The sequence below is a fragment of the Lagopus muta genome, chromosome 1, assembly GCF_023343835.1.
Source record: "Lagopus muta isolate bLagMut1 chromosome 1, bLagMut1 primary, whole genome shotgun sequence".
Lineage (NCBI taxonomy): Eukaryota > Metazoa > Chordata > Aves > Galliformes > Phasianidae > Lagopus > Lagopus muta.
In genome coordinates this window covers 52,915,916-52,941,016 of record NC_064433.1, presented here as the reverse complement: position 1 = coordinate 52,941,016, position 25,101 = coordinate 52,915,916, and the positions used below count along the sequence as shown (strand labels likewise).

General features: G+C 37.6%; 1 protein-coding gene across 2 annotated transcripts in view; it reads left to right on the top strand.

Moving 5' to 3' along the window:
• The window catches only part of RFX4 (regulatory factor X4), a 91,848-nt gene that overhangs the window by 46,124 nt on the left and 20,623 nt on the right, over nucleotides 1-25,101 (top strand). For both annotated transcript variants that reach the window (XM_048933386.1, XM_048933387.1), the window contains 10 exons: nucleotides 155-368; nucleotides 1,213-1,290; nucleotides 3,200-3,363; nucleotides 5,741-5,841; nucleotides 7,627-7,685; nucleotides 9,165-9,309; nucleotides 12,684-12,778; nucleotides 14,185-14,302; nucleotides 20,847-20,966; nucleotides 21,869-22,030. In XM_048933386.1, coding sequence (XP_048789343.1) covers nucleotides 155-368; nucleotides 1,213-1,290; nucleotides 3,200-3,363; nucleotides 5,741-5,841; nucleotides 7,627-7,685; nucleotides 9,165-9,309; nucleotides 12,684-12,778; nucleotides 14,185-14,302; nucleotides 20,847-20,966; nucleotides 21,869-22,030 — 1,256 coding nt within the window. The remainder of the gene's footprint in view (nucleotides 1-154; nucleotides 369-1,212; nucleotides 1,291-3,199; nucleotides 3,364-5,740; nucleotides 5,842-7,626; nucleotides 7,686-9,164; nucleotides 9,310-12,683; nucleotides 12,779-14,184; nucleotides 14,303-20,846; nucleotides 20,967-21,868; nucleotides 22,031-25,101) is intronic.

The window sequence follows — 25,101 nt, the reverse complement described above, 5'->3', positions numbered from 1 at the left end:
TCTGCTACTGAATCAGTGCTTGTTAATGATACAGAAACTATTACAAAGTCTGTTTTGCTATCGAGATTATTAACATTGTCAATTTATCTTACTCCCATATACTTTTAAAAATAATTTTTGAACAATTTACTTTATGTACCTCTCTGTGTATCAGGTACCATTATTATGGAATTGCAGTGAAAGAAAACTCACAGTATTACGATGTGATGTATTCTAAAAAAGGAGCAGCCTGGGTCAATGAAACTGGAAAAAAAGAAGTGACCAAACAGACAGTGGCATATTCACCACGATCCAAACTGGGAACATTACTGCCAGAGTTTCCAAATGTCAAAGATCTAAATCTGCCAGCCAGTCTGCCAGAGGAGAAGGTAACGCTTTGGAAATATTTTCTTAGCTTGTCCTGTATCTTTTTTTCCCTGCTTTGGATGAAAACTTCGTCTAAAGTATAAAGACTTTAAATAAGATTAAGTCTAATAATGCTTTGACTTTATTTATGGGGAACTTAACTGCTTCTTATAATAGTCAGAAGTATCTTCCCTCAGTACAACAGCATATGCTATCAGATGTATAGCAAATCTAAAGCCTACGCACACTCCTCTTTCAAAGTTGTATTACATACAGCAGGAAAGGCTTGGATGGCAACTGGTTAAATCACCAATAACAAGACCCCAGTTTTCTGTTTTAGCAATATGTGAACCCCCTTGTTGGCAAACTGAAAAACAAATCCGGTGCTTTCTTGTGAGGAGAGGAATTTAATGCATTTCTTATCCTTCTAGGCTGGAAATTAAAAGAATCCTGTCTGCACCTATGACAAAAGTGCTCTGACTGTTCTTGGCTGAGCCTGCTAGTTTTCTGATGCTATTCACTTGTGTAGTATCAATGTAAAGTGGACAAAAGAGTAGGGTTTTATAGTTCTTTATGTCCTAATTAGGGCCACATTCTCGTCTTTGATCTCACTGAGGTTTTTTGCTCCTCTTGCATTTGAAGAATCCCATTGACATAGAAAAATTCATGAATTCAAAGGGAGAATTTACCTTTAAAAAGAAAACTTATGTTAAAGCGAATCTAACTAGACTCTGATTTCATTATTTTTGCAATTTTGCATAGGTAAAAAACAACTTACTTTTTTGTGCTCTGTATTTTGATAGTTTTGAAAGCAGATTTCTTAAAGAAGAATGAACATTTGTGTGTCTCCCTCTCATTCTTTTTCAGGTTTCTACCTTTATTATGATGTATAGAACTCACTGTCAGAGGATACTAGACACTGTAATAAGAGCAAACTTTGATGAGGTATGGTTAGAAACTGTAGTTGTAGTTTAATGATATTACTGGTATGAATGGATCTGAGAGCTGATTTTGAATTTGGTATTACAAACTTATGGTTTTGTGGTGGCTAATCCTTTTCGTGAATAAAGAAGAATAGATATACATATTACATATTATGTCATTGATAGCATTAAATCTCACTTATACCACTAGGTGAGTTAGAGAAATGAAAGCAGTGGGAATGGTTTTGATTCTCCATTGGGATTAAAGTGGCAATATCCTCTTACAAGATGTTGACAATCCAGTCCTTACATCTCAACAAGTGTATCCATCACCACTTTCCTAACCTTTGAGTAAGGAACTGAGCTTTGAACTTTGAACTGAGCTCTGTTTGAAGGAATTCCTCTGAGTGTTCAGAACAAACCCAGGGCAGGTGCCACAGCCAAAATGATGTTCTCTGCTAGTCTGTTAACAATGAGCATGGAGCTGGGGGGCCTAGAGCCTCCCAGACATCCCAGTAAACCTCTACCTAAAGTCTCCAGTTCTTCAGTTGTTTGGTAGTACAGCCAGGAACACACACACTGCTCAATAGTTGATACGATTCACTAGGATATCAAACTGAAACTGAGGGCTTTCTGGCAATGCATGCATACAAGTCCTATAATTAGAGGTGAATGGCTACAAACATCAAACATTACTGGACTGCAAAGACTTTTATATCACATGTGGAGAAATTTTCTTTTCTAGGAAAGCAAATCTGACTATAGAAATGCTGAGGGCCTCATTCAAATATAGTTTGGAAAAAGTCAAAGGAAATGGGTCTTTTGACTCTGCATTCTGAACTAAAGCAGAGAATTCCTTCCTTTTTTCTATCCTGCTCTAGTTCTCAAACTCCTCTGATTTAAAGCTGAGGCACTCTTAAGCCATTGCACCAGTCTAGGTTCTTCCTTGCAAGAAAATTGTTCCTTCAGCATTATTTTACTTCTTTTCACATTTTCCAACGTGTCTCTCAGATCTTCTCCTAACCATGTTTAAGTGGGAACCCAGAAGCATAAAAAAATATTTAAATCTGTTGTACGGGTTAGAGAAAACCAAACCCCTTGGCCCATTCACTCCAAGCCCACTGGTTCAGTGATTCAGGTTCATATTCAGGTTTTGCTGGATCAGTCTCTGAATGCTTTCTTCAGAGAAGGATGTTGTCTTTTTCTAGGGAATCTGTCAGGATCAGTGGTGGAGAAGGGGCTGAACAGTAACAAGATGTAAATGATAAATGTTACTTACTGCACCTGGTTCAGTTACAGGCTGTGTGTTAAAAGGTTATCATGTAGAAATGCTGGTGTTCTGACACCTGCAGAATTGACCATGCCATTCACATAGTAACCCCTTTATTTCCTAAATGGCACTTTTCAGATGCATCTTTTTCTGTGTCTGAAATTTCCTCCCTATTTTCTTTTTTGCCCTTCTCCATTCTTTCTCCACTTTCCCTCATAGACAAGGAGACAAAGAAGAAATAATTGCTGTTTTTCTTTAGTCACTGTAACAGCTGTTAAGATCTCCAAACTGTTTCTTTTCAAAATTAATGCAGAAAATGGTATACTGGCCTCCATCACCGTGCTGTGGTCCTGTCCCTCCCCACACCAAGTCCTAGTTTCATTACTTTGTATACAGGAGCAGCCTCTCAGCTGTAGGAACAAAAAGGTACCCTGTCTCCAACTCAGAATGCCTCCTTGCCCTTTGGCTCATTATCCCATTCAGCACCTGGTTAAGTATAAGCCTGTCTAGTTAAGGAATATACATAATCTGTGTTGTATATCATAAATCCAGCTGTGAGACTGAAATAAATGTTATCCAAACAGGATCATTTAAAGGAAAAAGTATTAGTGGCCTTTTGTTATTTTCTCTTACATGTCCCTTCTCCTTCTCACGATTGCAGGTTCAAAGTTTTCTTCTGCACTTTTGGCAAGGGATGCCTCCTCATATGCTGCCTGTACTGGGTTCTTCAACTGTAGTAAATATAGTTGGAGTTTGTGACTCGATTTTATACAAAGCAATTTCTGGAGTTTTGATGCCAACAGTACTGCAAGCACTACCCGACAGGTCAGTATAACTGACTGCACTGGCCATTTCTACATATCTCAGCTGTCTTTATTATATATCTTCTCCTTGCAAAAGGCACCAATTCTCAGAAAGCTGCACGTTTCCACCTGTGTTTAAATCACATGCCAGTTCAAAGGAGCTGAATGCTGACATGTTTGTGGAAAAAAACATATTGATTTTAACAACACTTGTGTTGTGAAAAGTGTGACTTTTTTGTGTGATAAAGGATAAGACTTTCTTCTTGGTTTATTAACATCAAGCTGATAGTCATGTCCCGCCTTCCAGGGAATATCAGAAATCTGCAGCTGCAGAATGACATGTTCCTTCATTTTCTGACAGTTTTCAGATACATTTCTGTTAATCTAGTGTAGCAAGATAACAGTACTCTGAATAACAGTGACCAAAGCTGGCCTGGCTGCTCTGTCTGTAAATACTCCCTTGCATATTCAGTCACTGCAACTTAAGCATTTGTCTGTGTTTACACTCTTGGAACCCAATTGTTATTCCGCTTGCCAAGAGCAGAAAATATGAAGATTGTACTTGAGAAGTCTCAGACAACCTGGATTAATTTAAATGCTATACTGTGATGAACAGATGCACACTTATTTAAGGATCCCTGCATTAATATTAACAAGTATTTGATTCCGTTGTTTCAGAGCTCAGTTTTCTTTGCCAATCCACAAGGTAGATCTCCTCTTTTCTCTCCCTACCTGGAGTACATCTGAGTCCAAGAAATCTTAATCATGTAGAGAAAACAGAACAGAGATCAACATTTTAGAGCATAAAGTGTAATTACTGTGTAGTCAACCTATTCCTCTATTTGATTTTCCTAATATAAACATCAGGAAACCTTCTTTTTCTAAATATTTATTCACCTTTATTATTATTTGATACTTTCCTGAGGTTAAATAATTGTTACATTTATTCCTTTAAGAGTTTAATATTGGCACTGTATATTTAGCCTTCAGGATTGTAATGCAGCTCTAATTACAGCAAATGTTTTTGAGATGTCATTCTATGCTCCTAAATTGGTGACTGCTGTTTGCAGTGTATGACTGCTAAAGTACAGACAAAGTATTTTTTCCATGAGAAACCTGTTATAAGCATGGGATTTCCTTGATATGTACATTTTTGCAGGCTTTGCCTTCTCCACCCCCCCACCCCCCCCCCCCCCAAAAAAAAAATCTATTTCATTGGAAGGATTAAACAGAACAGCAGTCCTTTTCTCAAGCTGCTTAGTTCTTTCATAGCAAATAAGGAGAGACTTGAGTGTGAATATGGACTTTTGTAATGCATATAAAGGGCCAGATTGTGGCTATTAAGCCATAGCCTGCACTGGAGGGGGTGAAGAAGGGTCTCACTGCAATGGAAGCTCCTGAAGGAAATCTTGCTGACTCAGCCAGAATCTTCTGAGGAACTTCCTGGGAATGAATGTCGGCTGCACAGAAAAAAACACTTTTTAGAGGATGCAACAGATGCCATCCGTCTGCTATCCTAGGTGTCTCTGCAAAGCAGATCAGATCTATGGCATCAGTTATTTTACCACCTCTGTCCTCTGTGCAGTGTGTGTTGGAGTACAAACAGAATGGCTGCCTGGCAGCATGAAGTAAAGTTCCTTGCGTCCTTCCTCTGTCTATGTATCTTGAGTGTTAGAGCGTGTGTGTATCTTGAGTGCTACAGACAGCGCAGCTCAGTCTGGCAGCACCAAGTGCAGGTCTCCCCTGCATCATACCCCAAACTTTTCCTGGAAATTGTCATTTTTCACTGAGCAATTTAGAAGAAGGGCCTTCCAAATGTAGGAGGAAATGATGGGACCATCTAGCAAAGGGCTGTAAGGAAGAAGAGGGAAATCTCATTCATCTAGGAAAGTTCTTGCCTTGCTCAGAGCTAAGCAGGAAGGTTTTGCTGTGCCCCCGCATACAGTCTAGAAATTCCTGACTGTCACAGCCACCCATTCAATGGCTTCAGTCTGGAGCACAGTTGGTTATTGCTTCACTTACATGTGTCTGTGTCCATTTGTATAAATGTAGGGACAAATAGCCTGAAATCCCAGGCTTGATCTATTGTTGTCTTCTTTAAATAAATGTGATTTTATGTTTTTATATTTTATGATTTTATCCTAAGCTAAAAAAAAAAAAAAAAAAAAAAAAAAGATTTATAAGAATCAATACAGTGAATACAGAGACTTTCATTCTCTGTGGTGTTAATTTTTCTGGAAAGGCTTTCAGAAGTTTTCCTTCATGTCTGCAGACCAAAACATGTTCAGCAACTCAGCATAATAGTGAGGTGTAAATAATTGGCCTGTAGTGTTCACATGTTCACAATTCTTATAGAAGACATAGAGTATATGTTCTGATGTAGTGATTTCTCTTCTAAGTTTGACACAGGTGATCAGAAAGTTTGCAAAGCAACTGGATGAGTGGCTAAAAGTAGCTCTCCATGACTTGCCAGAAAACCTACGAAATATCAAATTTGAATGTAAGTATTGCCAAATCTCTCCTATTAATCTGGGAAATATGTAATGTTAATGTTTAGAAATTAATTGGAAGTGAACCTTGAGTTCTTTTAAGAATTAAATACTGACAGCATTGTTAATCTTGCATTCACTTCCAAGCTCCACTTGCTCGTGAGAACCAATTTCATTTAGTGAAATGAGGCACTGCCCCAAGTGAGAAAAATTACTTTTCCTTTCTTGTGAGTTCTGATAAGAAATTAATTTTGTTGATAGTAAGCAAACATTAGGGATATTAGGCAAAGAAAATTATTAAACAAACCTTTAGGGTAGCACAATTTGAATACAGCTTGAGGCCCTTGCTCAAAAAAGTGCCAGAGTTAAAAATGAAGGAGATCAAATTACCCTGTCGCCACAGGAAAGGGCACTAGCCCTATTCAGACATGCTTTGTAGATGCCTGCAGTGCACATCACCTATTGATAAAGCCTGCTTTATTTCACGGCTCTCAATTCTTTGCCTTTCATGAGCACTAAATTCCACACCACAAAGTTAAAGGGGAAAAAAAAAAAAAAACAAAACTAATTTAGGAGAAGGATTAACTATTTTGATCAGCACGGAAAATTAGAAGTATATTTTACAGAGAACACTCTAGAATGTGAGTTAGAATAACTAATTTTAGGTTTTTGTGTGTTGTTTACTAATTCATTTTAAAAGTTACAGAAAGTCAGAGCTGAGAGCATGCTTTATCACATCTTTCTCTGTTCAAAAATATCACGGATCTGCAACAATTTTCCAATTCTGCCGGGAAAGAGAAAGAGACAGATGATGCACTTTCTACTCATTCTTGAACAATGCTCTTTAACTGAGGAAACTCCTACTCTGTGACTACATCTAGGGCCTGTTTGGATAGTTTTGGATAGCTCTGCAGGCCTTTTGTGATTTTATAAGAAAAACATTGAGTCCAACCTAGCACATACATCCTAGCCTTTGTCATTTCTGCATTTTTTTTCCTCCTAATCAAAAGTTGTGATCAGAAGAATTACTGAATGGAGAAACTGCAAGTCTTGGTTGTATTTGCAGTTCTTAAGTCATATAATTCAGACAAAATATGATCAACAAAACATTTTAAAATTCCAGTTTCCGAGTACAAGAAGTATCTTAATACAAGGTCCAAATCCTCTTGGAAAGAGATAAAGAGAGATGGCAAGTACCTCCTAGGCTCTCTTATGCCATTGCATGTTAGTGTGTCATGTAATCACTTTAGAAACTTTAATCAAATTTTACCTGAAACTGTCTCAGATTTTAGCTCCTTCCTTACTCCAGTCTGAAGGCTGCTCTAAAACCTGTTTGCATTAAAACTTAGGAAACTTTTCTAATTTCCTGACAAAATGTTGCTGTCGTTATGTTTTGCCCACTTGTTCTTGCACCAACATTTTTCTTCCTGTTAAATAGTTCAGTCTTTATGGTTTTCAGCTCTTTTGTGTACCAGGAGAAAATTTGCTATGCTAAACAAGCAAAGCTCTTCCATTGTCCTCTACGTTTCCCTTGTCCTCTCGTTATTCACAGCATCTATAAATCATCACTTGTAATATGCCTCTGTAAAATTGATTGAATATCCAGATTTAAGGTTATAGGTCAAGGCTTAAACTAAGTTAAAACTGTGCTATTCATGCAAACAGTATGTTGCCATAATTGAATGTAAAAAACTGGATATGTTTTTTCAGTGCTGATTTGAATTCAGAATTTTCAGAAATAAAGGATTTTACTTATTTAGCACAGTATGTAAGTATATATCTCCTCTTTCCTACAGTGTCCAGAAGATTCTCACAAATACTCCGGCGACAGACGTCACTAAATCATCTGTGCCAAGTAAATATTTCAATTATCTGAGTTTGCTGAATGCCATTTTTACTGATTTGTAAAATAATTCATTAAATTGGCAAGCTGGACTTTACTCAAAGAGGAAGAGATCATGTTAGCAGTTTCTTTCCAACATTTACTATGACCATCTTTACAAAATCAAGAACTAATCAACAAAAGTACTTTGCTAGAGAGCTGGAAGCCACGCTGATCATTAAATTAAGCAGAAAACATTTTGAAGCAAATTTAGGATATGATTTGAGAGGATCCATTGGTTTCAGTGAGGCTTGAATCAGGACTATTACGGAGACAGAAAAATTTATATATGCCTGACAAAAACTTCCAAGTGTAATTGCATATTATAAATCAAAAGTAAATCAGTGAAAAACAAAAGGGTTGAACCACTTGGGTTTTAAATGAAAATATTTTTATGACCACAGCAAGGGAATGTAAGAAAATCACCCTGAACTGTTTGCTTTCACCAGCTACTTTAGGTGACAATTACCTATCAAAAATTAATGAGGCCATACTCTATGTAGTACAAAATAGGGGAGAATGCACTGGGTTAATTAAGGTTGCACATATATATTGAGCAAATAGTTTGTTTTCCTTATTAGTTTTAAAGCTTTATATTTGAAAGGTATATCTAGCACCCAGGGTAACCCTGAGAGTCAGGAAGTCCACAGGAAGAAACCTGGGGGGAGGCAAATGCTTGTGGAAGGACACCTTTGTAGATTTCTTCCTCCATTCCCTCCCCTTCCCACAGTGGAATGTCACTGAGCTTTGAAGTTCTGTAGAGGTTCAGAGGAAATCAATATGCAGAGACCACAACCTTCTGCATCAGGCTTGGGATCCAACAGTCTCCTTACATTGAAGGATTATTCAAATGTATAATTTCCTTAGGGAATCTGGTAACTTTAGTGTGGTCTGTCATCTCTGTTTCACTTACAGAGATCTGGTGTGTGTCGTATTAGCTTGAAATTTTGTCACTTCCTCTTCTATCACCCTATTCTTCCCATTATCACCAGCAGAACCCTGTATGAGGCAGATATTATAGAGAGGCAAATGATCTTCAGATTTTTCTTGTGGCTGAGGGAAGAATGGGAGTCTGCATAGTGTGGAAGAGCATGGATTGTAAACCTTTGTAAGGTTCCTTTGGTTTTGGCTTCATTCTTGCTGTTGCTTTTAATTTTGACCTCAAGCAAACTGAAAAACCAATGGAGCTGTTTTAATTTCGAGAGTCCATATTTTGGGTTTGTGGTGAGTGTGAGCAAAATATTTGCTGTTAATTGAACAAGGCAAACTGATTTCAAAGTTCATTGTGGTAAGAGGGCCCTGTAACTTCCATAAGATATCTGTTCAGTGGGTAGGGTTGAATGAGGAGAATCAATTTAGTGAGCCTAGCTAAGGAAGCGGAAAAGGGGATAAAGGTTATTTTTTTTAATCAAATAAACCATGAACTAATGAAGAGATTGGATTGGATTACAGGCATCAAGAACGGTGATCCACAGTGCAGACATCACTTTTCAAATGCTAGAGGACTGGAGGAATGTGGATCTGAATAGCATTACCAAACAAACCCTCTATACTATGGAGGACTCACGGGAGGAGCACAGAAAACTCATCATACAATGTAAGAGATGAACCCTCAAATAAAGCCAGGTGAACCTTGGTTTCTTGTTGGAAAAAAACCCTCAGTGAAAGTAATGTTTTTGCAGCTATGCGTTTGCTTAAGATATATAAGGAGACATTTCTCAAAACAACAGGTGAATCTTTTTTAAGGTCTTATATTTTAAGGCATAGATCTGGGCACTCCTTCATTACAGACTTTCTTTCTAGTATCTAGAACAGCCAGTGGCACAGAACATGCACCAAATTGAGGGGGAGTTGTTTTTTTTTTTTTGCCATGGACATGGGCAAAGTAAATCTATGCATTAGCCATTGGAGCTAATGAAGTCCATCTACCCTGCTGTAAAATTGTAGGGGAATTGTCTTTTGGAGGTGTTTGCCCCCAAATGGCTTTGAGTGCCTTGTAAATTTTATTTGTAAATAGCTCCATTTCACATGGTATTTTCTTAAACAAAGGAATTTGATGGGATGAAGCTTTTACCCTGAACTTTTATGAATAAATAAATGTACTGTATTAAGCAAGTTAATTGACTAATTTAGATTCTTTGTAGTGTAGTGAAAGGCACGAACTGAAAAGTGACTTTGGAGATGCTGGCAAATTGGCTTCATAGTCAAAGATCTTATTTTGCACTTATAAAATCTGATTTGTCTTGTCAAGCAAATGTGACTGTGACTGTAAGCTTGTGTTTAACCCTGAGCACACTGACTTTCTTCCTCCAAGGCACTGGTATTGATTAGCTTTGTCTTTAGCATCATTCGTAATTTTGGTTCCCTTCAAACCCATCTGTTGTACTGATCTGACTCCTTAGGATCAGTCATGTCTCATCCAGGACCAGCTTTAATGGGGATCAACCTGGATACTATTTGTGGGAGCCCTGCATGGGTACATTTGCTAGAGGGGTGATTCTTTCAGTGTGTGGCTAGAAAGAGGGTGATACGTTCACATGAACACTGGGCCCTGCAAAGTTGACATTGGCTCTTACACCCATCTTGTCTCACTATGGTAACACTGTGGTAAAAGTCTTCTTTTTAGGAATGCGTCTTACATCCTCTGCTACCTTTTCAGTGAGATGTGCTTTGTACCCTTACCTATCCTTCTTAACCCTTGATTCACCTCCTTACATGGTGCTCTTCCATTCTTAAGGGTATGAAACTCGACATAGCAACAGGGAAAGTAGAGAATAGTGAGAGTGGAGTATAGAAGCTTGCTACATTTTTCTGCCATCTGTTATGTGTCTACCCAGCATCCACCCACTGACCAAAACATAATGAATTCTCAAAGTTATAATCCCTAGGAGAAGCAATAGTTTCGGCTCTCATTCAGAAAATTCTCACTGTTTAGGAAATATTTTTATATGTGTGCTGAATATTTAAATACAAACTTAAGTATCATCAAATCAAATGGAATTTTCTTGAATGCAGATGGATTTGAACATACATTTTTCCATATTGTAGGTCCATATATTTCAATAAGCAAAAAACAGAAGCTCACAGAAATGGTAATCCAATATACATGTTCAACTATGTGGTGAGATTTCACAGGGATGTCAAATATATAGAACACTTATTCTAAATCTTACAGCTTTTTCCCTCATTGTTGATGTACGTTCTACTTGGCCAAAGAGCATCTCAGAGGTTACACTTTCTGTGACTCGTCACATGCAGTAAGGCCTGCTTGCACGTTCTTGGCATTAAGAACCACGAAAGTACAATTTTCAGCTACTATCTCTCAGGGGAAAAAAATGATGATAACAAAAAAAGTTCATAAACCTGTAAGTAAAGTTAGAGAGAAACACTGTAAAATCATTGGGTAGATGAGAAGCTATTTCTTGCTCAGGTACAGTCGCTGTCTTTGACCTGGTTTCTTCTTTATTCCCACTGTTCTCAGATCCTGTATTTCTAACAGTCACTAAAGGCTAAGCAATTACTTTTCTCAAATAGCTGATGGTAAATGGTTGCAATGCCCCACAGATGCAATGCTCCTGCATTGCCAAAGCAGGCGACTGATTTGTTTTTCTACTGTTGCTCCCCTCTTTGCACAGCATGTGAATTATTGCATCTATTGGCAGTTTCTGTCCAGCCAAATACTCAGATAAAAAGACAAAATTTGGATTTCTCTGAGATCTGATCCTGAATAAAGAGAGGCTGCCCATTCAGTAAGAAAAACCAAAACAAGATAAAGGCAGCCCAAACATCATTATTTCCCTTCTTCCATGATTAAGTTTCTGACCATCCAGCCTTTGCAAGTGTAAGTTAAACCAAGTTTTAAGTGGGCGCAAAAGCTTTCCTGCTTATCTTGCTGATTCATCATGGGATGCTATTGCTCCATTTAGACCACTGAGCTCCTTCTTTGCTTTAATCTCAGACAGTCTCTCTGGCTCACTTCTCCACTGGCTCCACTTCTCGCTATCACCTCTAAACTTGGTCTCCTCCACCTCCCCCACTATCTGCTTCCTATGGTGGGAAATTCTTCCCCCTTGTTATTTGCAATTAAGCATAAATGGAAATGCATAGCACATTGAGATCATCCTGTGACACAGCAGGTAGAAAGTATCTTTCTTCTTGATTTACTGGGCCTTTTATTTTAGCTGGGTTGAAGAACAGTTTCTTAAGGTCAAATCACAGCTCATGATTCTTTGCCTTTTAGTCCTTGATTCTCATTAATAAACTGGAGACTTGCAGGTTTAAGAGCTGCAGTTTAATTATTTGTTTTTTACTTTCTGTACTAAAGTATGAATTCACTAACTTGGGAAAGGTTAAAAAGTATTTGTGTTGCTTTTTGAAACTACTTCATAGCGTTTGTGCTTTGGTAACAATTTGTTCTGAAGAAGTAGAAGTTTATGGAACTTCTTTGTGTGTGTCTGGCATTGCAAATAGATGATTTGCAGCAGCTAAATAATGTTTTTGCAACTAAAGCATTATACGAAGAGAGCACTATCAACAATACTCATCTATTTGATGCTTAAAGATTCTTTATGCGTTTCTAAATCAATTTCATGCATGACCTTTTTTCATCACCAGGGTCAAGGCCTAGCTTCACACTCTTCGTAGCAAACACCATAAATGTTTCATTTCCGGGCACCACAGACAGCCGAAGGTTAAATCAAAAGAAGAACTTTAAATAATAGGTCCTGATTTGCTCGCACCTAAATGCTACTTCCAATGACTCTATCATTTTCAGAAGAAGCAAGATGGAGACCAGGAAAAATTACTGGGTCAGCACCAAGGAAATTATATTTGTCATGGCCGAGCAATCTATTATGAAAAAAAACCATAGCAAGTTGGTCATGTTATTGGCAGCTTTTTCTATTTTGTTTCTGTTTTGCTCTAAATGGAATTCAAGCACTGAAGTAGGCTGTTTTTTGCTTTGTCTGCCAGTGTATCAGGAGTTTGATCACCTTCTGGAGGAGCAGTCCCCCATTGAGTCATACATTGAGTGGCTGGATTCCATGGTGGACAGATGTGTTGTAAAGGTTGGTAAAGAATAAGGACTTGAGTCACCGATGTGCTTTTTGAGCTCTGTTCGGATCATAGATCATTAGCAAAAACAGAAAAAAGAGAAAGTGAAGCGGTGTAGTAAGCAGAAGTAAAGCAGCAGCAGATAAAATGTCCCCACCTTTCATGCACAGTATGAGAACTGCTCACATTCAGAATTCTGGTTCACTCTGCTCTTGTCTGCCCAACTCAAAAAGTATTCAAGAATGGAACAGGACTAAGATTTTCAGTCAAATAATGTTTCAAAAGTATGGAGAGATGAGCTCAGAGTTGTTCTAACTACGTAGTGCAAATGAAAATGGTAATCTGGTTTGTCCTTTAAGATTTTAATAAGAGAGGTATTTAGGCCAGCTAATTAATTTATATGCTCTCAAATGTAAAGAGGAATGTCTGTGTTACAAATTTATACTGTATTTTCAGTTGATTTGAGATAACCAGGGCTTGTACTTTATTTTGACTGGATGCAAAAATATTTTAAAAAATCTTCAAAGAATATTTTCAAAAGTGATCATGCATCATCATTATATTAAGTAGAGTATGTAACTATGTTATGAACAAACTAACTTCTGTCATCAACTGTGTTTTGTATTAGGATGTTCTTTTGCAATTTCAACTCTTCATTCCAGATTTCCTTTTTAGAGATAGTAAGTAAAAATACATGTGCTAATATGCTGCCTTTCTCTCTGCTGAAAAAGAAATTGATACAAAAAACCTACAGGCACTTCCCCAGATTACTTGAAATATTTTGATTGCTTTGGAGTACTCTTCTTGGATTATTAAAATGCAATTTTAAATGCAGACCATGGTTTGCATGAAGAATTTCAAGACGGAGTTTCATTAGATAATTGAATGAACCTAATTTGTTAACCAACGTATGACCCTGTCAAATAAGTTTCATGGAGTTGATGCCTGAAGTGTTCTTTCTGGGGAGTATTTTTGCTAGTAATATGTCTATTCATATCACAACATGACAAAACTCTAATTGAAGTGCTAATATACATTTTCAGCATAGATCAAGCATTCTTGATTACACATTGTTTCCTTGTCTAGGAATGATCATGTAAGTGATTAGGTTAAAATGAAGACTGGGGCTTTTTTGGGCAGTTCTTTTCTCATTCATAAAGGGAAGTCACTCTCAGAGTTGAATGGTAATTCTGCTTTTCTCTTTCCAGTGTTTGTATATAGTTGCAAGTTGGCTTTCTGGGTAGGTTTTTTTTTGTTTTGTTTTTGTTTGTTTTGAATTTTTAGGGTTTATTTTAATGTGAGATTAATGGTAAGTAGTTTTTCAGTTTTAAAAATGGAACATAGATACATACATTATTCATCTGTATCAAATGGTGGAAAAGAAAATTTTGCCATGTTAGATGTATCTGTTTTCTTGCAGGTAGCTGCCAAGAGACCAGGCTCTTTGAAGAAAGTAGCTCAGCAGTTTCTCCTGATGTGGTCCTGTTTTGGCACTCGAGTGATTCGGGACATGACTTTGCACAGTGCACCCAGCTTTGGTACTTTCAGTACTTTCATTTTGTTGTACTACTTGCATGACACAGACCAAAAAAAGACTACATGGCTGGTAGTTTTCATGTGTCTGGGGCTCTTCTACCAAAAAAAAAAAAAAAAAGAGTCAAGGCTGCTAACTCATATGGATGTTTTCCTTCAAATCCTAGCCAGAAGAGTGCAAAACGCTGTTATTTCTGTTAGTTGTAGCCAGAGTTATCAGTCACAGGTCAGCTTGAGGAGTCAATCATTGGAGCATTCCCTAATGCACTTCTGTGCAGTCAGCCAGGTTACCTAAACTGCTGTGGCCGTGTTATGCTAAGTGATTTTGTGCCCAAGCTTGCCAGTGAGCCATTTTGCTAGCTTTGCTTTTAAAGGACTTGGCTTTTTAATGTAGACTTCGCAGAGTGGACCTATTTGTGTGTCCTATACAGATTGCCTTCCATTCTACCAGAACACAATCAGGATAGAAAGGTGATTTCTATCTACTAAACAAGATGTTGTTTAGTAGTGAAAATGCATGCTGTTTTTCCACGTGGTTTCAAAAGATTTGCCTTGACCTCCTGGGATAGAAACAGCATCAGTTATAAAATCAGTTTAAGATCGGTGATTGAAAATGGACTGTTGTGTTATGAGTGTGTTTGTGGTTATTTGCAACTAGAGTTTGAATTAGGGATGTTTTTTGAATGTGCATATTTGCCAGGACGTAGTCATAGAAGATTAATAAGAAGTGAACTTATAAAGGCAGTGTATTGAACAACTGCAGAGTTTTCTGCCACCTGTGTTCTGCCATTAGATGACATTCAGAAACCATCAGAAACAGGAACTCAGAGTAGAATTTATAATTTAATATGAAACTTCTTTCATCACCTTTTCCCTTGTAAAGGATTTTTCCAGCAGCTATTAGTGAGTCACTACTAGACATCAGGTTAGTGAGCATTCCCAAGACGATCACAGTTTCCATCTGCTAGATTCTGTTTTCAGCACCAGTATCCTGATCATATCTATTTTGAACGTCCTCTAGGTCTCATTTTCTCCTTCAGTTATTGCAGCTTTTCTTTTTTGTGGGCATAAAAAGAGCTGATACTGCTTAACAGAGTATACATTCCCACAGTATTCAAAAATCCCTTCGTATGAAGGAATGCTGAATTTTGTGCTCCAGCATTTTGTGTTGCCACACATCTCTCTATGGACATAAACCTAAACCTGTGAAATACACCAGCAGCCAGCCAATGAAGAAAACACTTTCTATTGGTTGTCTGTTGTTGTCTGAAAGTGATTCTCAGCTCTGATTAGTAATAGAAACATTTATGAACTTGCTGTGTTTCAAGAAAATGTGAAGATTGGCGATTATTCACTTGCTCGAGTTTGGGACCCATGACGCTATAACATATTAGATCTGCCAAAATAACTTACCTGCTCTCTCTCTTATAAATTTGAGTCTTGAATTTCTCATTTATGAGAACTTTAACTGCTCCGTCATATCATTTGTTTATTTTTGTCTTTATAACTCAGTGCATGTAACTGCATACAAACTCATGATTCTCTTTATATGGATGCACATCTTCGAACGTGAATTTGATGTTTTATATATAGCTGCAGTCAGGAAAAAAAAAAAACAGTCATAAATGATGTGTTTTTCATGGGTGGTCTGTGTTATTTGGTGCTGAGGGACATGGCCAGAGGGCATGGTGGTGATGGGTCGACGGTTGGACTAGATAATTTTAGTGGCCTTTTCCAACCTTGATGATTCTGTGATTCTATAATTTTATAATTAGAACTAGACCAATAACAGCTTTTAATTTGATAGCAAAAACAGGATTTAAAAAAAAAAAAACCATTAATTCTATTGCATGTGCCATCTTTCACTGCTTAGCCCAGTTACCTGCCTCAGCAGTGTTAGATTTCTAGACAGAGGACTAGAGAATCCACTGGAAGGATTTTCTCATCTTTTTTGTTGAAATTGTTTTACTTACGTACAAACCACTTAAAAATTTGTTGAACCACAGTGGTCTGCAGCCTGCTAGGTGGAATTCTCTTCTGGGAGTGAGATGGCAAGCATTGGCCCAGTCCCAGTTCTAACCCTTATTTGAAGTGGGACCTGCTCAGATCCAGCTCCAGTGGAGGAAGGAGGAGCTCTGAGCCTTGGGTTTTCAGGGAGGAAACCAGACCTAAATCATACCCTCATCCTATCAGGGAAAAGCTTGGGTTATCCCTACCTTATTTCTTCAAAAATAAACCAAACGTCATTTAGCTGCAGACACAAAATTATAATAATTTGTACTAATGCTGTTAAACTTTCACAGCAATGCCATTTGACACATTGTTCACGGCTTAGAGTCAAGCAAATTCCAAGAGGAAAAAAACCCACCTGAATGTAAACAGATGAAAGCTAGAAGTCAGTGACTCTTCTGTGCTTAATAAAGTTCCTTCTAGCCTTTCACCATAGCATATGCATTTAGGTGAGAAACAAAGACGTTGGCACACTCCTGAAGATTTATATTTGTATACCTTTGCTCTTAACTTAGAGAAAAAGTTTTGCATTTTTATGTCATTGTAAATTTACTATATTTACTACTTTACTACATAAGTTTCAGTGGACTGATTTTTGCTTATTTTTTCCACTCAGATGCTCATGATGTTATTCAGATTAAAAAGAGGGAGGTTGTATTAGGTGCTGAGGTCTTTATATATGCAGGGCACTATATTTCTGTCTGTGAAACAGATTATATGGAAATTTGATTAGAGAAAGTTGCAGTGTCTGGCACTGGACTGGCAAGCAGAGAGATTTGATTCTGCAAAGCTTTTACTTGTGGTGACATGGGCAGGATGAAACAATCTTAGCCAAGATAAAGCTCCTATCTTTCCCTCTCCCTTTTTCTCCCTCCTGGCCTCCCTCCCTCCTTCCTATCTATGCATATCAAAGGCACAGTTGGTGGTGATGTTTGGGTAATGCATCCAGTCTATTAACATAACTAATTAGTAATAGAAGCTCCATGTGCCATGATTTTTTCCAAGTCTCGACATCTCACTGTTGGTTTTTTTTTTGCTACTTACACATAATTGCCATATCTGTTAATAGCAGATGATATTTACTGTATGTTACCTGAGTAATCATTGCCATGATTTCAGTTAACTCAATCTGAAAATTACAGCCAAATACTATTTATTATTATAATTGCAGTCTCTTGAATAACATCTTCCCTCTTCCTAAAGCAGCAGCAAGGTTTACCAGCCACAGCTGTATCCTTTTCACTGCTTAAAGATATACTTGAACGAGCTAAACAGTTTAATGTGAAAAACAGTAGCTTGCAAGCACAGAATAATTTACTGCACATTGTGCTGAATAGCTATTCACTGGGTTGCTGAAATACATGCCTTGATACTGGTTTCAGTCTGTAGCTTACATTACTTTTGAATCATTTGGAAATATAAAAATATTGCATTCATTCAGTATCAACAACTTGTTTGTCTGGCGTCTTTCACGCAAATTCTGGGCTCAAAAACTCTATACAGAGTTTAAAAATACACAGTGGGAGAAATAATAGAGGAGGAAGAGAGAAATTCAAAAGAGTGACAAGGGTGCTGGGATGTTTTTAAATGCTGCATTCAGTATTGCCAACCCCAAGTCTTCAGAACAGAGCATTAGACCCCCCAAAAACAAAGACTATTTTTTTAAATAGCAAATCTTGCATTCTTGTCATTTGCTTGGTAGCATTTGAGTGCTTAGGGTTCACACTTGCAAGCGTTTTTTTATGAAACTATAAGCAACTTTCTTTTGATTTCTTATTTGAATGAAAGAGAGTGAAGAGTTTAGTGACAAACCCCAAATACCCTGAGCCTTTTGCCACCACATGAGGCTTCGCAGCGCTGAGGCCTGATTTTCTTACCTTGGAAAATCTCATGAGCAGGAGCTGCGCTGAAATCTGTAAGACTTGGATCTTCTTAATAATCTCTTTTTTTCACTGGAGGAGCTCTGAATCAGTAACAAGGCGATCAATCAGGTCCACTGTCTTCATAATACTGCTATGTTACATAGGGTTTTATTTAATAAGACTTCTAATTCAAAAGATCTTTAAAACAGAACTTCAGAAGTAATCAGGTGATGATCTCCAGTATTTATCCTTGCAAGGCTGGGGAAACATGCTATCATTTTGACTTGCATAGATGTGGAAACAAAAAACTGAATGCTTCACGTTCAAGAAGAGCCAAAGATTTCCTCCTCTGAGCAAAGGTGTTGCAATCATGTATGTTTATCTCTGCTGCCTTGCCCAAGAACACAAAGGCTCACATTCTCTTCCCCGTGTGTGCACTCTGCTTGTATCAGTGATGGCAGAAGCCATGCAGGCATGGAGTAAGAGAAAGAAACACAAAGACCATCAGGTCACAAAGAAAAAGAATGTGCTCAGAGTTGCTTTGAAAGCTGGATTGCCAGCTAGAATTGTATAAGGATATAGGGCCTTTCAAAACACTTCTTCTCCCTTCAGCAGTATATTTCAGTGTAGAAACTGGACTAGAGGTATACTTATGCTTCACCATGATAAAATCTAGTGTCCCAAGATAAAGCTAACTTTCCAAAGAACAAATCAGTTGTTATGATACTTAATTGAATTTGAAATTTGTTGCATCTTTTTTTTTTTTCCATGGAAGTATTTTCCTCAATATGTGTTAATGGAATTTCAAAAAGAACACATCTGGATGATCAGGTGCTTTTTTTTTTGACTGGCGGTAACCGATCTCTGTTTCTCAGCTTGTGATTTTTCTCCTGTTTAAATCACAGGCTGCTGGAGCAGCTGCTAATTTAAGCTGGCTGCATTTGCGTGTGTTAGAGTTATCTGACCACTAACATGAGCATGTTTTAAATATTCCATACAAGTCTAAATAAACCAAGGAGCTTTTCAAAAAAGTATTGTGTGATCAAGCCCTGTCTGCAGCTATTAAAGGTATTGTATGTTGTGGAGTCTACTGCGTAAACTGACCAAACCCCATCTCGATACTTGTCAGTCTTCCTCTCAAAATGAATGTGATTCCTTTCAGGAAGAAACTACACAGTGTCCCAGTCTTCATGCTTTGCTTCTTTAATTTTCTGTTGAAATGCATCTATGGTCTCTTCCAACACATCTATTTTTGTGGATATGTATGCTCTGGGGCAAACGTTTCTTCACCACCCCAGACAACTATTTTTCTTTATACATTATGGAAAGCAATTCCTTTTCCCTTCTGTAAAATGAAGCCAGAAAAGCATTTTTAATAATTTGAAATCTATTGTCCATTTCCCACATCCTCCTGGTAATCTCCATACCAGTTTAAGCTTGTACAGATTTTTCTTGGACATTGGTGACTAGAGTTACGGTGCAGTATTCCAAGTGAGCTTTCACCAGTGCCTTGTGCAATAATATTAATACTTCCATTTCCAGAGAGGCATGTAACTACATTCACTGCCAACTGCATCAGAGGTTTGTCAACTAATTTATCCTCAGCTCTGTCATTTGTAATTGAGGAACTTAAAGATTAAGGTTTTCTATAAATCACTAAGGATAGAATAAATCCCTAAGGATAGAACTTCTTACAGTGTGCTAAAAAAATTTTATTTCTATTACTCTAGTCTATAGCATCTCCCAGCAGTTCCTCCTAACAACATTAACAAGTTCTCCATCTGTGCTCAGCTCTCACTTGAGGATTTGTGGCAGAGCACTAACAACATAATCTCTTTTTACTATTAATTTTCAAGTTCTTTAACTCCATCCCAACATTTTGTTTTGTCTGCACTTTTTCTTTTTAGTACCTTTTTTTCACATTCCTGTCATGGCAGTTAAGAGAGAGTACCACAGAAGAGATAATAGCACAGAAAACAGGCCAAATTTTATACTGTTGATATGATTCAAACTGGTAATTAGGTAAAAAAAATGTGGTAGGAAAAGTAAGAGGAAGCAAAGCTGAGGCAAAAGACTTTCCTTTAAGATATGTAGAATTGCTGGTGATGCCTCTGTGTGTGACAGATAACGTGTGCCTCATGCAACCCAGGCAATGCACTGGAGGTATACCACCAGGAGATCTGGAAGGCTGTTCCTACCTTTCTATGGATTAGTCTCTCACTCATTTCATTGTCCAATGACACAGGTGCTTCAGTTTTGTTTTGTTTTGTTGTTTTTTTTTACCAGAACATCACTAGGGCAGTCAATTTAGGAATATACTTCTGACAGAAATTTGTATCTGATACCATAGATAATTTCACTTGCAGTGTAACTGTCTAAACTGTTCAATTCTAATGCAGGAAAAGAAAACTCGATATCAAGTCCCAGATCTCAGGTAGGCAGCCTCTTTAACCACAACAGTTGGTCGTATATGCCTGTGTAAGTGCAGGAGTGGATAGTATGCTGGTCCTTAGATTTACTTTAACCTCTTTTACTTTGAGTAACCGGCATACTGCAGTGGTAGTGCAATATTGAGGCAGTTCTACTCAGTGCCTTTTGTGTCGAATCCCCTAATCACTGGTTTAATGAGTGTATTAAGACAGTCAATGGCTTTTCTGTTTGTTCACTTTATTACCAGGGTCTTTTCACCTTATTCACTTGATGTTTGATGACTACGTATTGTACCTGCTAGAATCACTCCATTGTCAAGAAAGAGCTAATGAGCTAATGAGGGCAATGAAAGGAGAAGGAAGCACAGGTGAGTTTGTTCTTTTATTCATCATTTGTTGTTTTACTCCACTGGATTCACTGTTTTCTTTATCCTCACCTAACCCTGTGAGTCCTATCTAGGAGTGCAACGCTGTTTTTTTGGTTCCATCATGATTTGAAATCTGTCATTTGTCAAGGGGCTTCCTGGAGTTAATGCATTCTGAAAGAGACCTGCTTCATGGTCTGACTCTGGATGTCTGAAATACTATTCCTGAGCACAAACTCAGTTTTTCAAATAGAGAACCTTTTGCCTCAGTTGATCTGTGTAAGCCACCTTTGCATTTCAGCGGGCCCAGTCTTGATTCTTTCTCACCCTTGTTTCACACTAAATAAACTCATATCACTGGGTTTGTATCAACCTAAATAAAAGGGAGATACAAGAATTGAGCAAGTAAATTAAAAAAAAAAAAAGGCTAGAATTTCTGATGCATTTTAATTCTGATTGTCTGTACCGAAGCAAATTCCTTGCCCTGTTCTACTTTGCACTGAGTTGCCAGAACAGAAGCAGACAGAGACTGCCGTTAGTCTCTCTGCTCAGGGATGCTCCTGATCCACACTGATCTTCGTTCCTTGCATCTTCCATTAATTTTGGAAAGTTAAATCACTCTGTCACCATATCTTACAGGAATAAAGCCCTACATTGTCCATGCACATATTTCTTACATGTACATCAGGAAGAATAGCACTTTTCTATAAGAGATCTTATTAAAATAAACTCACATTGGTAATACTGAATCTTACTGAAGTGCTTCTTTCAAAGATTTATGTGAGTCCTGCCATGGATTTCGTGAATTATGCAAAGAACTTAACTGCTCACATAGTATTTCTACAGTTTCTCACTGTCCCTTCACTTTTAATCATTTGTTCTGTGATTTTTCTCTCACTCCACAGCAGAAATACGAGAAGAAATTATCCTGAGCGAACCAGCTCCTCCAACTCCCTCCCCAGTGCCTTTCTCCCCAGCTAAATCTGCCACCTCAGTGGAAGTGCCCTCTGCCCCCTCACCTGTCAGCAACCAGTCCCCAGAGTACGGTGGCATAGCAGCTACAACAGGTAGGCAGGTTTCTGGCAGCTGGATCTGCTTGAAGATGGCTTTTGCATTCCATCACCTGACATGGAACTTGAGCACAATATGTGCCTGTTTTTGAGAGATGCTAAGCCTTCTCAAGCAGAAATCTGTTTAAACTATTGGTTATACTTTCTTTTATCCGAATATTGCGTGCAGTTTAACAGGAAATGGATCTGATGCTTGGAGTCCAGAGCCCTAACAGGAGTCCTCAGACCAGAATATATTCTGTTGCTGAGGCCTTCAAGAGAACAGGCCTGTTGCTGTATTTCCAAATGGTTTTTAAATCAGTTAAATTGGTCATATTTCTGGCAATGCCATGAAAACTTTTAAGCATGTTCAATGACATTGATGGGAATCAATCTCTATGAAAAGTGTTATATACCTCAAGGAAATATGCAAGTTGTTTTAAGGCTTGCTGAGGCTTTCAACATCTTAATTAATAATTAATACCCACTGCATACCCAGTGGGAAAAATGAGAATTGGATATCTTTTGACATATTTGAGACCCAAACATGCTTAAATATCTGCACACGTTTCTCTTGGACATGTTTTTACACATTACTGGTAACTTTCAACATTAGAAATTAGGAATTGAAGGTCTGAAGCATGCTCCATACTGTTTTCAGTTACATTCTCTGTTTTCAGAGCTCATGAGCTTGTTGTACTGTGGTGGGCCCACAGGTTGAAAAATCAATTCTTAATATTCAGTTTTTGGGTGAACTACCAGAAAACAGTAAAAAAAGTGATGCACCCACCTGGCTTGTTGATTGGCCTGTATTAATGGGCAACCATCCTGTGTACCCAGTTGTTACCTGTTGGACATGGAGAAGATGGTCCATCTGTTGTATGATCTAAAAGCTGTGTTTTCTTAATTCATGAAAATCAGAAATTTGATTTCTGGCAGAAATGTGAGTGACTTTCAGAAGACATTCTAGGCAGTAAAATACCAGCTTTGCTGCCCCTTGGTGCAATGGGTATATAATCAGAATGTGGAAGCTATCACTTGTGATGTACTAGAAAACTTACAAAACCTTCATGAAAGAATGTCAGAAAGTTATGATTTACCACACTGGAGAATTTGGCAGTGGCCAAATGAGTAATAAATCCTTCTGACAAATGTTTTCTTTGTTTTCAAAGGCACCATAGGGAGGCACAGTGCATAGTTGTGGTTAAAGGCAATTTAAGAATTACTATCCCTACATTGAAACTTAAGGTTTTCTCATTGTTGGAGACTATACTGCATTTAGGAAGGAAATAGAATGATCTCACCCCCAGAACAGTTAGACAATAAAGCAGTATGAATCCTAAACATGTTAGGTGAGCAGGTCAGTCTGCTTTGGATCAGGCAATGCTGGAGGTGGTGTATATGTTTGAGTCTTGAATTGTCGATTTTGTGAGTAACTTGGTCTGTACACATAATGGTCCTATAAGAACATTGTGCTATTGTATCCAGAAATTACAGGGATGCAGAATTCTACCTTAGAAGTAAAAGACTGAAAAGTTGGGAACCATGTGCTCTCCAGTGGCATTGATAGGAGTGGAAAGTTGAGGGATGTTTTTGCTTAAGCTACAGAGACTGTAACTCTATATGGATATCTTAACTATTAACCCAAGGTTTATTCTATATTTAAACAATAGCCTATACGTCATCTGTATGAGCTTCCACCTTCCATGCCTTATGTAGCCTCAGATCCAGGCAGGAATAGGAATTGCATGAACCTTATGTATCGCTTCTGAATCCATCAGTAATCATAGAGTAGAATCAGAGAATGGACTCACACAGACATTACCAATGTAATTCCCTTCTGTTTTCATGTTGTATCTTGTTTTTTTATAGTCTATTTTATTCTCTCTCTCACTCTTTTGCTTGCCCTGGTAAGGCCAAGATCTGCTGATGTGAAGTTTGAAGCCAGAAAAAGAATTACTTAGGTACAGTGGTTGAAGGATCTACTGCCATAATACAGACAGTAGAACTTGATGTAATTATTCCCATAGCAGAACTTCTTAGGCAAGAAAGCTATTTCTAATCATTTTAGCTCTGTTTTTTTTCTAGCTTCTTATTTTTCAGGTTGTTCAGAAAGCTTCAGTTGAATTGGATTTTATTCTTACAATCTTGTGCAGTCTAATTTTTGCCAGTGTGAAAGTCATTTTGGCCTAGAACAAGCCAAATTTGTCAATTCAAGCAGCCATCCGTTTATCCATTTAAGATTAAATAAATACAAGTATATGGATATTTCCCAGACCTAATTTGGACAATTAGCAATACCTTCATTTCCCATATGGATTATATAGATGAACTGATCACCTTTTCAGTTTGCTAACCATTGCACAGTGGAATGCAAGATCTGTTCACATAAGGTAATTCAGCCATGTTTCAACCACTGAAAATTGCTATAATTTAAAATGGCAGTGCTAAAGATGTAATTCTTATATATATATATATATATATATATATATAATCAAAATGTTACATACACAGATTTTTTGGAACTAGTATATAGAATATTTTGGGACAGGAAGTTCTGGTCTGGAGAAACATATTTAAAGGACATTCTATTGATTTTCTTAAACATCTTTCATGGGGTAAATATAAAACTCTGAAAATGCTTTGTACGTGTTGAGAACTGGTCCCATTGGCTACTACTACTAGCTTTACTTCCCTAATTTAAAGTATAATTAACTTTTTTTTTTTCTTATGACATTAGCAATAAAAGTTAACTATTAAACTTGTGTTTTAACCTTTTTGCCTTCACTCAATGGTCAGCATAAGAGACAGTAAACTAAACTTTGCCATTACATGGTACTAAGCAAAAGAAAGGTAAATTCTATATATAGCATTCTGTGTTACAACATCTGGCATGGCTTAGCTAGCATTTTATTTAAAACTTTGGGTTAAGTTACCAGACATTTAAAATGATAATTAGTCTCTATCCTTTCTAAATCACAAAGGCCAGATTAATGATTATTCAAACTGCAGCAATATTGTCATAAAAATGATAGCTATATGGCTGACTGTGCTATTCTCTCTCAAAGCTCCTTTGAAAGCTGTGATTA